The sequence below is a fragment of the Poecilia mexicana genome, unplaced genomic scaffold, assembly GCF_051168715.1.
Source record: "Poecilia mexicana isolate PSO_F unplaced genomic scaffold, ASM5116871v1 scaffold_9, whole genome shotgun sequence".
Classification (NCBI taxonomy): Eukaryota; Metazoa; Chordata; class Actinopteri; order Cyprinodontiformes; family Poeciliidae; genus Poecilia; species Poecilia mexicana.
Window position 1 is genome coordinate 3,292,180 of NW_028263378.1, and position 16,175 is coordinate 3,308,354.

Consider the following 16,175-nt stretch of genomic DNA (forward strand, 5'->3'; position numbering starts at 1 on the left):
TTTTTTAACTGAACTGAAAAACACCTAATTCCACAGCAAAGCTACATGTTATGGATGTCATAGTCAAGCTAGCGTAACTGAACTACTTCCCTCTCCTTCGTTGTTTTTTTCTTAATTAAAACTTTTTTCTGACCTTGTTATCTTGTTGCCGTAGTGTTGACAATTGGTAGCAAAGCACTGCGTCCATTTTTCTTTTATACATCACACATATATTTAAGATTTAGCGCATTATATTGATAACTGCTAGTCGTCGTTAGCTAAAAGCTCTTTGCCCTCCAGCAGGGAGATGGGGGTGGGATCTTGCACTTGTGACGTCATACTGCACTGTGCAACTTGTTCAAGGACCATAATAGGTCACCTTATAACAGAATATATGTTCATACGTGTTTTTCAGTTGGACTGACGTAGCTTTAAACGTGTGATTCATTGTTTCCTGCCTGCAGATAACACCCGCCATCTTTTAAAGAAGTCATGCCCATCTGGTCCCCTCATGGCAGGGTCACTATGACGATCACCTCCCTCCTCTCCCAGCCGGTGTTGCTGCTGGCGGTGGCCGTGCTGCTCTGCCGGGCCGGCCAGGTGACGTGTCAGGAGCAAAGCGACACACAGTCACCTGCCCAGGTTCTCCAGGACCTGCTGGCCCGCTACGGAGACAACAGTACCATCACGGTGCCTCAGCTGCGCTCCCTCCTGGCGCTGCTGAGTCAGAGCCAAAGTGAAGGCTCAAACGACGGCCGAGATGAGGCAAAGACAACGACAGTTACGCCACCCAAAACAAACAGCTCCAAGGTACGAACTGTTCTTTATCTCTAGTCAGGATATTTACTCAGTGGATTTTTACGATATGTCAGGATTATGGATCACAATGACTCAAAAGACACTTAAAAACAAAATCTTAGTAAGCTAAATATTTTCCAACGTCTTTGGTGAGTCAGCAGGTTTGTTAAAGAGGAAAAGACAATATAAAAGGTTAAACAGATCCAGGGTTTCCCCCAGAAAACTTGCTAAGCCGGGAGTGAAAAAATGCTTAAAGTTGACAGGAAATTTGAAAATACGACTAAGTAATTATGTGTTTTTGAAAGACATTTTTAACAATACCTAAAGACACATTACAAGGTCTTAAAAGAGGCAACAATAAAAACAAAAATACAATTAAAATAAATATAGATATTTTTTCACTTTAATCGTTTCATCTGAATTAAAATGTCCAAACAGATGCTGTTAAAATGTTTAATGCATTAAAGTGCCGGCTCGTGTAAAAATTCCATATATGTCTGATTTCTCTATTTATAAGCAACAAATAGATTAATTGCGTGATTAAATTAAAACAAACTCAATAATTTTAATTTGTATGATTTATTGTTTTTCCTCTTTTCTCTCCCTTTTTCTACCAAAACTGGATGATGAAAGTGTTTAGTCTGGTGCTTCAGTCTCATCTAAACCTTTCTTGACCAACAGTTTTGTTTATAGAGACTTTATAATTCATTTTATTTGTTGTTTCTGTTGTTTTGTTATTGTTTATTACAATAACTTCTGGAACAATTTATCGTCCAGTAAAATGTGTTATCATGACAGGCCTAGTTAAAGTACCATATTCATTTCTAGTGGATGTAATGATGATATTTGGAGCCTGGAAAACTTTTTGGGTTTGGAAGATTCTGCAGGTTTTTCTTCCAACCTGACGTTCAGTTTTTGCTTCATGTGGTTCTGATCTGATCTCTGCTTGGACCAATGAATCTACAGCCACTTCTTCATGTTCACATCTCAGAGGAAGAGGAGCGACTTGTTCCCCAGCTTTGTGTTGGAGCAGAACCAGGCATAGTTTTCATATTTCCCATACTTAGTGTCACGGACGCTGATCTGCTTTTGAATTGATTTAGGTTGAGTTCTTGGAAAAATAAGAGAAAAAGCTCCATTTTGCTCCCAGCTGGGTGTTGCTGTAATGGAATAAGGTAATAAAAACCAGCAAGTCTTTTGTTTGAACAGGTGGGCACTTCAAGGAACAAGACGCAAACCTGTAACCTTTGACCTAGCAGCTCTTACTGCTCTCTTCCTACAGTAATGCGGTCAGATATGAGCCATCTGCATAGAGCTAAACATCTGCTAGAAACTATTCTTAAACTTGTTTAATAACCTTCTGTCCTACCATATTAAGTAATATGGTAGGAAATGGGAACATTTAAACAGTTATGTAATGTTGCAGAGGATTCTGACACAAAATAAACTGCAGATTTTACTTATGGATCAAATCACGAGTTTCTGTTCGTGTCCTAAATTGTTCTCCAAAAGCTGCAGTGATTTTGTAACTGTTCCAGGAAAAAGGCTGTGTTCTCGAAAAGATGAAATGGTAAACATTTAAATATCTAAAATAAATAAAACGACAGAAATGACAAATAAGATTAATTATGAAGTCTCTGTAAACAAAGTTGTGCTTGAAAACAGGCTAGTTGAGGCCTAAGCACCAAACTTAAGACTTTCGTTATCCAGTTTTTGTTAGAAAAAGAGAGAAACGCAAGAAAAACAATCATGCAAATGGAAATGATCACGCTTGTTTCAGTTAATTTATTGGATTATTGCAACAGGCTTAGCACAGATAGATGTATGATTAGTGGTTGGTATATTAAAAAAACACCACCTGAAGTTACTTTGAAACCTGATTCCCTTTTGAATAAATCTAAACAACTCTTAAAAGTTGTATTTGATGAAAAGATGTTAATAAATTAGCAGTAGGTTTGTTGTTTTTCTGTCCTGATTGATTGATTGATTGATTGATTGATTGATTGATTGATTGATTGATTGATTGATTCATTCATTCCAATGTTTGCTTTCCCAGTGCTTGCCTGCAGACACGCTGGCCATTTACAGCATCAGTGAGCAGTCACGGCTGGACGGGCCAGGTCTCCAGAAGCTGTGCCCCACCATGCTGCAGCAGCTGGACGCTGGCACCTGCAAGACGAAAAAGGGGGAGGAGCTAATTACTGACCCCGCCCCCAGGCCTTCAGATGCAGAAGGTGAGAAGAATGCTGCAGTGTCTTACTGGGAAAAATCATAAACGTTAGCATGCTAGTCCCTCAATTCGTCACAGCTAAGACGCTACTTGATTAGTGATTTAGCATTAGCTTCAACTAATTTGCTTAATGTTAATGAGGTTAGTGGTTTTGCGTTATCTTCTGCTGATTCTGTCATGGTTTAGCATCTTAGCAGTATCTTCTGCTAATGTTTTTAATGGTTTGGTGGTTAGCATTGGTTTGTGCTAAGTTGTTCAGTGTGGTTAGTGGTTTAGCATTAGCTTTGCTATTTTACTACTGCTTTAATATATTTTGCAGTTTGGTGGTAGCTTCTGCTAATGATCTTATGTGTTTGGTGGTTTTGTGTTAGTTTCTGTTGATGTTTTTATGTACTTAGCCGTTTAGCGTTAGCATCTGCTAATGTTTTTTTATGCATTTAGCTGTTTAGCTTTAGTTTCAGCTAACTCTTATCTGTTTAATGGTTTAGCGTGAACATAGGTATTTTCTTTTCTGTTTTTTTTTTTACATATTTATGCATAAGTAACTCTTATGACTGCATATACATTTTGTTGTTATCTCTTAACTTTTTTCTAGCGCTTTCATTGTCATTTTTAGACATCTAAGCACATTTAAGGTTAAATTATTGATCCCCCAAATGTTCTACTTTCTAGTCTTAGGTTATTGAGTGATAAATACAGTCTTTCAGCTTCACCAATAATGCTTCACCTGCATATTCATATTGTGGTATGGCTCTAATCTAGATGAAGTGGTCCCCATGGCAAAGCTCATCTTTCATCAGCAGCTGAGTCACTGCAACTCAATCCATAGTGCTGCATGAACACAGCCTGCAGGACGTCCTTGAAGGACCTGGAAGTAGTTTTTCTTGAAGATACTGAAAATAGAGAGGCTTCTGTCGGTTGTTGTTGTTGATCACACAGACTTTGTTTTACTTTTTCAACTGCAGAAAATATTGCAGAGAACATCTATAAGAGTGAAATTACTTAGATTTTTGCAGCTGGTTTTCAAACTGGAGCTTGAGATCCTTGAAAGTAGGTGTTTTCAAGGTTTGGAAAGTGCTTGATTCTATATAAAATCCTTGAAAGTGCTTGATATTCAGATTACAAAGTTTTTTTCTAAATAAAGTCCAATCTAATGTTGGATTAAGAGCCTGAATTTGTAAAGATAACATTTATTTTTGCCAGAAACCTTAGCGAGAATATTTTTAGAGATTGTTTTGTATTGTTTTCAGGCAAACCAGATAAGAAACAGTTGAGACACATTCCAAAACATACAATTTTGTTATATTTTAGTTTAACTTGTCCCTACTGTAGGATGTGGAATACTGTCACAAAATATTAGTAATGACTGTAATAAATTATGTCATATTTGTAGTTAATTTGTATTGTTTATATCTGCAAGGTTTGAAAACTTACCTTGAAAATGCAAAACTTACCTTGGAAGTGCTTGAATTTTGCTGTGGGAAAAGTGTCCTGTATTTATCATTCGACAGGTGAGAGAAAGAGTTTGGCCTCCCTCTCTGTACCGACAGATTTGTTTTTCCTCCTCAGCCGCTCTCACCTCGCCTCACCCCCTTAGGAGAAGCTTATTTTGGCTCCTCAGCAGTTTTCCCTTTCAGATCCTGCAGAGATTTCCCAGCAGCACCGAGGCAGATGTCATTTAGATACATGCCTCAGCTATCTCTGCTTTGACATGAACATTTTAATTTGTTTACAGAACCCTATGTGGAAATATTTTTAAAAAACATCATTAGTTATTTTCCTATTTAGTGTCTTCGCTGATGTTTTTCTGCTTTATCATCATCATCATCATCATCACCAACTGTCTTCACAAAGAATTTGAGTGCTTGTTGGTTGAGTTTCAACTCTTTTGAATTACTGAAAATATTTATTCAGGGAGCTGCACAGTGGCGCAGTTGGTAGAGCTGTTGCCTTGCAGCAAGAAGGTTCTGGGTTCGCCTCTCGCCCAGAATGTTAGCTGGAGAGCAACCCTCCTGACCCCGCCAAGGGACAAGGGTGTAAAGAAGATGGATGGGTTTATTACAGGAAATTAAAAATAAAATACATAAATTCAGTTTCTTTATAAAGCTATGCAAACAAATTTAGCTAAAAAACAAAAAAAAGGTACTTTTTGGAGCATGCACATTATTCTGATTTTAAGTTTCTTTTTTTCTAAACATTTTAGGGTAAAATAAAAAATAATAATGGCATGTTAAATCTTGTAATCTGGGAACTTTTTATTTTTTATTTTTACTTTTTGGCAAATGTACTGCCAAAGAGGATTTTAATCCTCTTCCTCTATGCTGAAAAATTTGAATAATTTACAATTCAAACAAGACAACAGGACAAAAACTGTGGCTGTTTATTTAAGGCGTTAACATTTTAAATGTTAACGGCTTAAAAAGTTAACATTTTAAAGCGGTTGTGTACTTTGTCATCTACTTTAAAAAATTATTTTTACAAGAAAATCCTTATTTCATGAATTCAGTAACCTACTTAATAATTGATTAAATAAGTAGCAACAAAACTCAAACTCCATTTTTAGCAGCTAGTGTTCAGTGCTGGAACGGTTGCTAGGCAACAGGGCACATGGTGGAAAGAACAATGTCTCAATGTATCAACAGGTGCATTACTAACACTAACAAATTCACATTTTATTTGAGAAACTTTGCAGATGCAACCGCTTTGGATAAAAAAGCTGATTTTTCTTAATGTTTTTGTTGTTTTTACAGGTTTAATTATTGTTTTGTAGTTTATATTTAATGTTTTCCTTTTGTGACAACTCTTGATTGTTTTTTTTTTTTTTTTACCTTTTAGACATTGTATTATTGGTATTTTATCACGCTTACTGTTATTTATTTTTTCTTCTACAGCCTTTATGTTCAACAGCTAATATTCAAAACCATTTTTAAAGTGGAAAAAAGTGGACTTTTTAAAACACATTTCTGAAAACTAGACGCAATTTCAGTTGGTTTTTCACAGTGTTTTAATGCTCCTCTTTATTCCACGTGCAGTGTGGGGTTTTTCTTTTCTGAGCGTGACTGTGATCAATGCCTGCTCTCTCACCGGAGTTGCCATCGTACCTCTGATGAAGACGAATTGCATGAAACATGCGCTGAACTTTTTCATCGCTCTGGCCATTGGCACGCTCTTCTCCACAGCCGTCCTACAGCTCATACCTGAGGTTTGCTAGCTGACTGTATTCGTACATCTTTTACACCTTTTTACACATCCAAACCTTTTCAGAGCACAAACAAAAGCAAAAAAAAGCTGAAAAGTATGTTGAAGGCTTTCATTCTTTGAAGAGAGAGTTGTTTCACCTTTGATCAGTTTCTAGTTGGTGGTTTTCCTCTTCCTGCTTTTGTTTCTTGATGGTGGTTTTTCTTCACCTTACCTGGCATTTGACATGCTTTTTGTATCTATGTGTAGATGTTACATGAACATTCAAAATAAAATACATAAAATACATACACTTAAAATTGATCTGGTCTTTATCAGAGTCAGTCTGGTTTTTCACTAATTCATGAAAGACCAAATAAATTGTATTTTGCCCCAATATAGTGTTTTCTAGGGAGGCACCGATCTGAAAATGTAGACCGATATCAATATCCGATGTTTATATTCCTGTTATGAACGATAACCGATATTAAATGCTATATATACATTTCCAAAACCTTTCGATTCTGTGACAAAAGGACTCTCTTTTTACAAATGGCAGCAAAGTTTTAGTTATCCATACCGATATGTAAAAAAAAAAAGACAAAAAAAACAAAAAAGACAAACATCGACCGATGCTGATGTTCAGGCCGACAAATCGTGCATCCCTAGTAAAAAACACACATAGATACATGAAGTATTTCCACTGCAGTTGGCTTGGTGTCCTTTGTTAGCAGTGACGCTGCTCAGGTTTTCCCTGTAGCTATGCAGTGATATCTGAGCAGCCTGGAACAAGGTCTGTATCTGTCATGACTTCCTCTGTGAAGGAAATGGACTGGTTTCAAATGCTGCCTCACAGGAAGGTAAATAATCATCCTCAGGGCAGATTCCCACCGGATAACGGGCTCCTTGTTTAATTCTTTCTCCTACAGGAATCTTTGTTTGGTGATTTTACCCTGATAATCAATCAGATAAGATAATCACTGCACTAACTGGCTGTCTTTGTCTTTCCTTTCTGCTCCATTGGTCAGTTTGGGGTTATGGGCTCCTGTGTGTGACACTGATCTCTCTGTGTTCACTGATCGGGGCCAGCGTGGTGCCCTTCATGAAGAAAACCTTTTACAAGCGGCTGCTGCTCTACTTCATAGCCCTGGCCATTGGCACGCTGTACTCCAACGCCTTGTTTCAGCTCATCCCCGAGGTAGAGTTACATACCTCAGGGCTGTTTCTCATTTCTCCACAAAGATTCTCGGTGTTGATTTTACATCATTTAATCCACCTAAAAATTTCTTGGGTTTTTCCTGCTTTAACTACTGTTAGTTATTGTTTTCTACTTGAGTTTCTACTATAAGAATGTCTTTTTGTAATTGTTTTAGATTAATTAATCACCAAAAAACAAACAAACAAACAAAAAAAAACGTATGAGGGTTAAATCACATTAGACTCAAAAATGCTTAGGTAGATTACATCAATGAATTTATAGAAATACTGATTGAATGCAGTAGGGCTGAAATGATTAGTCAGATTAATCATGATTAATCGATTATTGAAATGATCGTCAACTAATTTAGCAATCGATTAATCATTAACTGGAGTATACAAACTCAAAAAAGATCATTTACTGAAAGAATATAGCATTTTGGGCAGTAATTAAACCAAAACTGTACAAAATATACATACATTTTGAATTTAGAATAAGAAAAACAAGAAACACCTGGTTCAAATTCGGTAAAAATCAAATAAAATCTCCTACTAAGCACCTTTTACTACGCAGTTATTAATTGGTTAACCTAAAAAATCAAGAGCTCAGCCGTACACTGTATTAAGTTTTAGTTGCAGATACATCCTTTGCTACAAATGATCATGAGTTCATAAAAGGAATGCTTTTATCACACTTTAAGCAATAAAATATTTATTTTCCCATCTAAAAAGGATTTGAAGTATTAATTTGCATACTTTGGTATATTTTAATATTGTATAAAAAAATTAAGTTGGTAAGTAAAACATCTACAGAATATGCCTTTTTTTTAGATTGTCAGATTAATTACTAAAATACTAATTAGTATTCACCCACATTGATTTAAAGACTCATTGCCAGTTATTGCAAATAGGGATGCAAACAATTATTCGACTATGATTAAATATCTATTGTTTATTAGATTAAAATTAGTTCCAATCTATTAACTAACAATGTACGTTTGAACTTGGTGTAGTGTTGTTGTTTGGTCGCCATCCAGCAGAGGGCGCCGCTGACACAAGATGGCGGAACGAGAAAATAAGCGGTCCAATACTAGTCCGTGTGGGGGAAAAAAAATGAATTTATTGCGGTTCTGTTTTGAAATAAACATCCAACAAGCCCCTTAAACATCACCATAACAGCGCTCATTCAGTCGAGGGGCTGCGTGGACGGTCAGGAAGCATTTTGTCGTTTATTATCACTTAAATGCTAATTAGCGTTAGCTTCACCAAGGTAATAATTGAGCCCTATGGGCGTCCTGAGTTCAGTGAGTGGTCAGGTAGTAGATTGCTTCATCGTGGCTCGGAGCAGATTGTATTCAGACGGCTAAGCTAAACTAGTGCAGATAAAAATGTCTTAGAAGATCTCTGAAGGTGTTCTGATCCATGCCATCTTCAATCTGCCTTTAGCACGTTCACACATGTATTTAACCGAGCCTGGGTGTGATCGGATCAAGCGTCTGAACCGCGTCGTTCGAAGATGTGTCGGTTATGATGCAATAAAGCGCTAAAATTTTACTTTTACGGTTTTATTTGGGGATGGAATTGGAGGCTAACGGCCAGTTTAAAGCCTGTTGTAGTTATTTACTGGCTTACATTAAACAAAAGCTAAGTGAAGATGTCAGAGGAAGCAAGCCTAATCCTCTGAACTCATCCTCTTTTGTGTGAAGCTTTAAAGCCTCTTTAATGGGCTGGCATTATGAGGCTCCTAATCTGCGTTAAGCCCAGTAAAACTAAGACACCTTACATTCCTAAAAAGTAGTTTATTTCTTTAGGCCAAAAATCTATTGTAGGGCCAGAAATTACTCATACATCTGGCAGATTTAGATTAAATTTTTTCCTTCAACTAAAATGTTTGCTTCTAGAGAAAATGTGAGCAGACATCCTCTAAAACTGTTTTGAGAGGAAAGGAAAAAAAATGTTTTAATTCATACTTTATTCTAAAAATAAAAAACAAATCTGTATTAGCATTACAGTAATCAAATCCTTCCTTTTATTTAAAACCAGAGTTTAGTATGTTTCCTTTCATGTTTTGATTATTGGGGCCTGCCTATGCAATGCGTGTCAAGAACCTGCTGTTCTACACCCAATAAGCGGTCTCTTTACATCTTGATTTATTTATTTTCTTCCATCACCGTTAATGCGGCTCGTACCGCTGCGTGTATCCCCACAAAAGTGGTATCACAATGTTCAGCTTGATCCCGAGAAGGGAGCTTTTACTTTTAGTGGGATTATGAGTTAAAATGATGACATAAATTGCGAAAAACAAGCAAAAAACGAGGTTTAGCGTCTCAGAGTCAGGAATTTTTCTCTCTGATTCACACACACAACACAGTGGATTTCTGACTCCAAAACTATTTTTAACTCCCCCTCACGGCCACAAATATCACCCTATTGATCTCAAAGTCGGTCATGACATAGATACACATGCCTGCTCCTGTAAAATGTTTTCAAAATTTTGCTAGGGCTTATGGTTTTTTGTCAGGGTCCTTGAGAACGACACTGGGTGTCTCATAAGGATAGAGAAACTCTCTACGATACTGAGAGCCACCGCAGGTGCTATGGTTAGTTACCACAGCACCTGCGCAGAGACAGGTCTCCCATTGTGGGAAGAATACATATTTCCTGTGACTAGTCATATTTTGCTTACATAAATTTATTATTTCTCAGAATTTTTGAATGTGAATTAAAATCCTTAGTATGAAGGTTGAAAATTTTCTAGAAAAAAACAATTATCCACTGAATTTATTTTTTTATTTATTTCGCACCGTTAGTGAGAACCTTATATTATAGCTTATAGTTGTCAGTCTCAAACTGAATATCATTGTGGATGAGGTTCATCCATTGCACTGTAGCAATGAACCAGGTCAGCTTCATGACTGAAGCTCATGCCAGGTCCATCACTATAGTGCTATGGCTGACCTGGTTCATAAGGAACCAGGTCCTTATGGTGGACCACCATTCTGGTGGTGGACCATGTCAAGCATATCATTAAACTGCACAGATGTGCTCCTGATATTTACCAAAGGCAAGTCCAGCTGTGCAAGCTTGCTGGCTTGCACGGACGTGTCACATGTTAAGCATCAGAACTCTGGGTCCAACGTAACGCGCACACGTCGGGCAGGCCCCAGTTACATTTACCATTGCTCTATCCCTAATCTTCAATTCCTCCCACAGATTATCAATCAGATTAAAATTGGCATTCACTGCAATAATGGGAAAATCACCTCCAGTTATATATATAAAAAAAGCATGTTAGTAAAATTAAAGCTTAATTTAAACTTATATCTGCCTCTGAATAATTATGGATTTAACTGAAATTTCTATTACAGTGTACGGCATTAGAGTACTTTCAGTGGGCGGGATTAAGACTCAAATACTGTCAAACATTTTCTCAACTGTGCAGACGCAGTTGTGCAACTCCTCGAATACATGTACCTTGAATTATCTGAAAACACCTTTAAGCTCAAAGGGCGCCAGGTAAATGACTCTCTGAGCTTTGAATCTGTCTTGTAATACTGGATTCTTATTGGACTTCTGCCCTATAAAATGACTTGTAAAGAGATTCATAATTAATTTTATGATTAAATAAACTAGTTTTGACCTAGACACAACCTCAACAAACTAAAGTTTACCAGAAACACAATAACTGTATAAACCTAAACAAAACACACAGCAGTATTGACTCCTGTTTACAGAATACACTCCTGATAATCTCCTCAAACTAACAGATTATTCTCTGTGTCCGTTAGGCCTTCGGCTTCGACCCAATGGTGGACTTCTACGTATCCAAATCGGCCGTGGTTTTCGGGGGCTTCTACCTCTTCTTCTTCACAGAAAAAGTTCTCAAGGTTCTCCTTAAGCAAAAGCAAGGGGTGAGTTAATATTAACACTGCTTTTGTTCTGTCCAACTACTGCAACCTAAGATGGTTCAAATGTGACAAAACTGGTCCCGAAGTGAACATACGCTTCATGAAAAAGGACTTTTTTCTTTGTTCTTGCTGTTTGAGATTAAGTCTAACTAAATGTTTTTGTTTTACTAAAATTAGGAGATAAATTGTTTCTATTTGCTAAATCCCACACATTAGTTTAATGTTGACAAAAAATCTAGATCGGGTATCAGTGACAATGTAAGAGTGCCACCTACTGCACCGCTTTGCAGACTCGACTTATATGAACCTTCAACTAACTAACCTCTCACAGTTTTTACTTGAATATTGAGTTTTTCTTCCCAACTGAACCTGTAAAAACTGAGCCAGGTTTGCACCCTGCCATGTCCAAAATATTCTTCATCATTCTTTGAGATTTGACACTTTAACATTTGTCAACTTCAAGCTACTTTTAACTATTTTGGCTTTAGATTTTGGGTAAGACCCAAATTCTAACTTGTTAATTTTACTTAATTACATAGATTTTAGTCAATTTATTGTTTTTTTATATATATATTTTTATGTACAGTAGTCCCGAGCTGGAACCTTTATATTTGCATGCTTCTGGTACAACAATGCAAACAACAGCGTATAACAAAGCTGTTTCTCGGCCCACTGGATGTTAATTTTGCTTCAGAAAACGATCTGATGAGACCCTGAAAAAGACTATTACTGTTCAAGCTGTGCTAAAAGGAGTTAGCCTTCTAGGGAAGCTACTCAAGCCTAAAAAAGCTTCTCAATGCACAGGAGCTAACGCTAGTGTTAGCGTCTACAGCCCACATTTCTAAAGAAGTATTTGTTGATCTTATGTGTGTATTTATTCAATCATTTAGCAGCAAAAAGGTGTTTTGAACTGAAAATGTTGCTTATTTTGTTGATATTTAGTTCTGTATTAATTGTGATTTATTACAGATCTTGCAGTTATCTTGATTAAACATTTTTAAACATTGCTTCAGTGTTTCTACATAATCCAACTTCAAAGTTTTTGTTCCTTTGTCACACTAAAGATTTTGACTATAATAAGAAAAATAGTTAATAAAGGTCAGGTTATATGAATCAGTTTGTAAGGCTCTGTAGTTTTATGATATATATTTTCACATATTTTAACCCTAGCCCCAACCCTACCAGACGAAACTTTTGCTCCAACTGGTATTTCCAGCCGACATGCCACAGAGTGAATACCTTGAACTTGTTCTGCTAATCAGCAGCAGGTTTGACTTGTAGGATGGGATCTTTGCTCTCTAATAACTGATGTGATGAAAAAGGATGTTCAGAATCTCTACAGGCTGTTTGCATTGCCTTTGTTTAAACGGGGCGTTTTACACGTCAGTCAAAGTTCAAGAAGATGAATCATTGTTTGTAAAAATGCTCCTCATAATGCAGAGCAATAAAATGAACAAAATTTAACTTGGTTTCTTCTTTCCGTTTCCAATAAACGAGCTTTTCTTGTAAATATTAAGTAGTGCTCAGTGGTGACTTGTTTCATGATTCTTCTCAACATTATAATTTTTTTTAACCCCAAACAAAATAATTTATTACAGGTTTGTGGCCTTGTTGTAATCTGACCATTTTTGCTCTTTAAAAACTAAACTGATTGAAACTGTGAGACTAAGATAATAAATTCAGTTTTATTTAATTCACAAAATGTTGTGAGAATAAAATAAAGGAGTTCATTGTGAAACAGCTGCGCCATCTAGTGGTTGCTTCCAGTTACACTATAAGCTAAATAATATGCTACTAGAACTAGTGTTTTATTTTTTCATCAGTATTAAGAAATTATTGGCTTTAAACAAGCTCCTATATCTTGCTGAAAAATTACTTGTTAATTATTTTTGTCTTATTTAAAGTGTATTAAGATTTTTGCACAAAAAATACTAAGATTTTGTGTTTTTACAGTGTAGAAAAACCATCGACATTAAGATAGTGATTGTTTTTTTTTTAAACAAGACAAAACTACGTAATTTTCAGATCTATAATAACTTAGAACTCCCTTTTCTATGGAAACCAGACCTCTTTACTGTATTAAAATATTATGTTAGTTGTGCCAATTCTTTACAGTTTTTAAATAAAAGTAATTAAAAAGCAATCTTTTGTATCCCTCAATTGTTGACAGTTTTGGCTCATTAAGTAAAAAGTTTGGACACTCTTAACCTAGAGGGATTATATAAGGTTGGGTTGTAACTAGTTGCATTTACTTAAGTAACTTTTTGGAAAATAATTTACTTTTACAAGTATTTTTTTACTCTTACTTATAAGCGTTTTATATAAATTGATATAATGATTGGTTAGTATTTTTGTTTTAAGTCTCTGAAATAATGCCGATCTGGCAGGTGACCTCCCTTTTTATCCACAGTTTCCTCTCAGTGCTGCTGTTTTTTTTTATTATTATTATTTTTAAGCAGTTATGAGGCAAAAGGTGGCAAAATTATTCAACTGGTTGTTGCTAGGTAACCGGAGTTGGAGGGAACTTGAAACTGTTTGTTGCACAGCAGGTTGTTGCTAGGTAACCAAAGAGTGAGAGAGTGAGTTGATTTCACCAAATCACTCTGGATCGAAGTTCAGAGAATATTCTGTATTTCGAACATTGAATATTCTATCAGATGTATTATTTATTGGTATAGGCCATGTGAATCGTAATATAATATATATTTTTTATTTCTTAGATGGGTACTTTTTACTTCTACTTGAGTAAGAACATGTTGAAGTAGTGCGACTCTCAGTTTAGTACAACTTATAGGTAAAACTTTCTCTCGCTGTTTGCTCTGGGATCTTTATCATAAACATGGAGGGTTTATTAAATGTTCTTGTTCATCAGTTTTTGCTGTTTTTGACATCGTTAATCGTTTTGTTTTTGCCTCCTCGACCCAGAGCCACAGCCACAGTCACTACAGCGGCGCAGATCACTACTCGGCCCCGGACAGGGACGCCGAGGAGGGCGAGAAGCTGCAGCAGAACGGAGAGGCCGGCGGCCTGGCGCAGGGGAAAGTGGACGAGGCCGGCGAGGGAGAGCTCATGCTGAGCCCCGGACAGGCGCCACAGGTGGGGATCGGACGTAAAACAAGACAAATTATTTTACTTTACTACAAACTGTTTGAATCCTCCTGCAAAGGTAACACAGCACAGATCTATTCTAGCTCTGTATGCTGCAACTAAGTAGCGGTGAATCTTACCTCACTGTGGAGCAATTTCTTTTAATCCAGCCACATTGGAGGGTTTCACAGACGGCCTTTTTTAGGTCACGCTGCTACAGTCCCAGTCCAATCTTTAAAACAAGTCGCTTCCTTTGGTCTGACTGGTCAGAAACATCTTGATTTCTTGCTTGAGGAGCAAAGCAGCTCAATGAATTTGACTAGAAGCCAATCAGAAAAGGAGATGAATTATTTTAACTTAAATTTTCTAGAAAAAAAAACAAAAAAAACTGAGTAACAAAAACAAAAATTATGATGAAAAGTTTAAGATTAAAAAATTCTTCTCTATTTCTACTTCAGCTTTCTGAGGCTCCTACTTTGAGAAACACTAAATTGATTTCAGTCAGGTTTTAATGTTTCAGCAACGCCACAGTGGAGGCCATTTTCTCTTCAATATTATTACCAAATCAGTAACTCTGACCTCACCTGATGCCTTCAGAGCTTTAGGAGTTGCTTTTGCTGCCTGCTGGATGAGTTGTTAAGCCGTCCCAGAGTCATTTCGGTTTGGTTACCAAGCTCTGCTCCCGTCTCTCCAGGAGTCTGAGAGGCCGGACAGCGCAGCGGCGGCGCGGTCGGGCGGCCGAGGCAGCGGCTGCTACTGGCTGAAAGGAACGACCTACTCTGACATCGGCACGCTGGCCTGGATGATCACGCTGAGCGACGGCCTGCACAACTTCATCGACGGCTTGGCTATCGGCGCCTCCTTCACCGCCTCGGTCTTCCAGGGCATCAGCACCTCTGTGGCCATTCTTTGTGAGGAGTTCCCGCACGAACTCGGTGAGTCTGGAAAACAAGCAAATTAATTTTTATAATTTCAGTTTGCGCCACATTATGGTTAGCAGCTGATGATGACTGTTCCTTTCTCTGCAGGAGACTTTGTGATCCTCCTGAATGCCGGCATGAGCATCCAGCAGGCGCTGTTCTTTAACTTCCTGTCAGCCTGCTGCTGCTACCTGGGCATGGGCTTTGGGATCCTGGCCGGCAACAGTTTCTCTCCGAACTGGATCTTCGCTCTGGCTGGAGGGATGTTCCTCTACATTGCTCTGGCAGACATGGTGAGCTGACTTGGAAATCCACATCGAGTTGCTACATTCTGCTTGTAGAAGGCGTTTAGGAGAAAAGTGAAATGTTCGGCGGTTACCTCTGCTGCCTTTCTGGCCATAGCCCATTTATGACCCACATACCGCTTTGCATTATGGGAAAATGTGGTGCCGTTTGTAAAGTTACACAGTCAAAAACGAACAGCAATAAGCAAAGAAATGTGGGTTCACATTTCAGTCATTTTGAGCATGTTCATTCATTTATACATGTTACAGTTTCAAACTAAATATTTCACTAGAAAACTTGGAGTGCAAGCTAAATATTTTATTAATTAGCACGTTAACTAGTTTGACAGCAAGCAACTAAATATTTAGTTTACTAACTATTGAGTTATCAACCTAAATATTGAGCTTCAAACTAAATATTTACTTAGAAAACTAAGTATTTTGTTAGCAAGCTAAACATTTTGCTTTAAACTAAATATTCAGTTGTCAAGCTAAACTAATTAGGAAACTAAATATGTGATTAGCAAGCTAAATGTTTAGCTTCAGATTAAATAGCAAGTTTAACTAAATATTTAGTTGGTAAGCTAAATGTTTG

General features: G+C 37.2%; 1 protein-coding gene across 3 annotated transcripts in view; it reads left to right on the plus strand.

Annotated features, from left to right (window-relative positions):
* Positions 1-16,175, plus strand: part of slc39a14 (solute carrier family 39 member 14) — a 31,563-nt gene that overhangs the window by 11,163 nt on the left and 4,225 nt on the right. For 2 of the 3 annotated variants that reach the window (XM_014989951.2, XM_088008625.1), the window contains exons 3-9: positions 444-789; positions 2,834-3,011; positions 6,040-6,209; positions 11,170-11,292; positions 14,215-14,385; positions 15,071-15,311; positions 15,405-15,589. In XM_014989951.2, coding sequence (XP_014845437.2) covers positions 472-789; positions 2,834-3,011; positions 6,040-6,209; positions 11,170-11,292; positions 14,215-14,385; positions 15,071-15,311; positions 15,405-15,589 — 1,386 coding nt within the window. In that variant the 5' untranslated portion in view covers positions 444-471. Of the gene's footprint in view, positions 1-443; positions 790-2,833; positions 3,012-6,039; positions 6,210-7,212; positions 7,383-11,169; positions 11,293-14,214; positions 14,386-15,070; positions 15,312-15,404; positions 15,590-16,175 lie in introns of all 3 variants that reach the window. The other variant, XM_014989949.2, reaches the window with a different exon arrangement.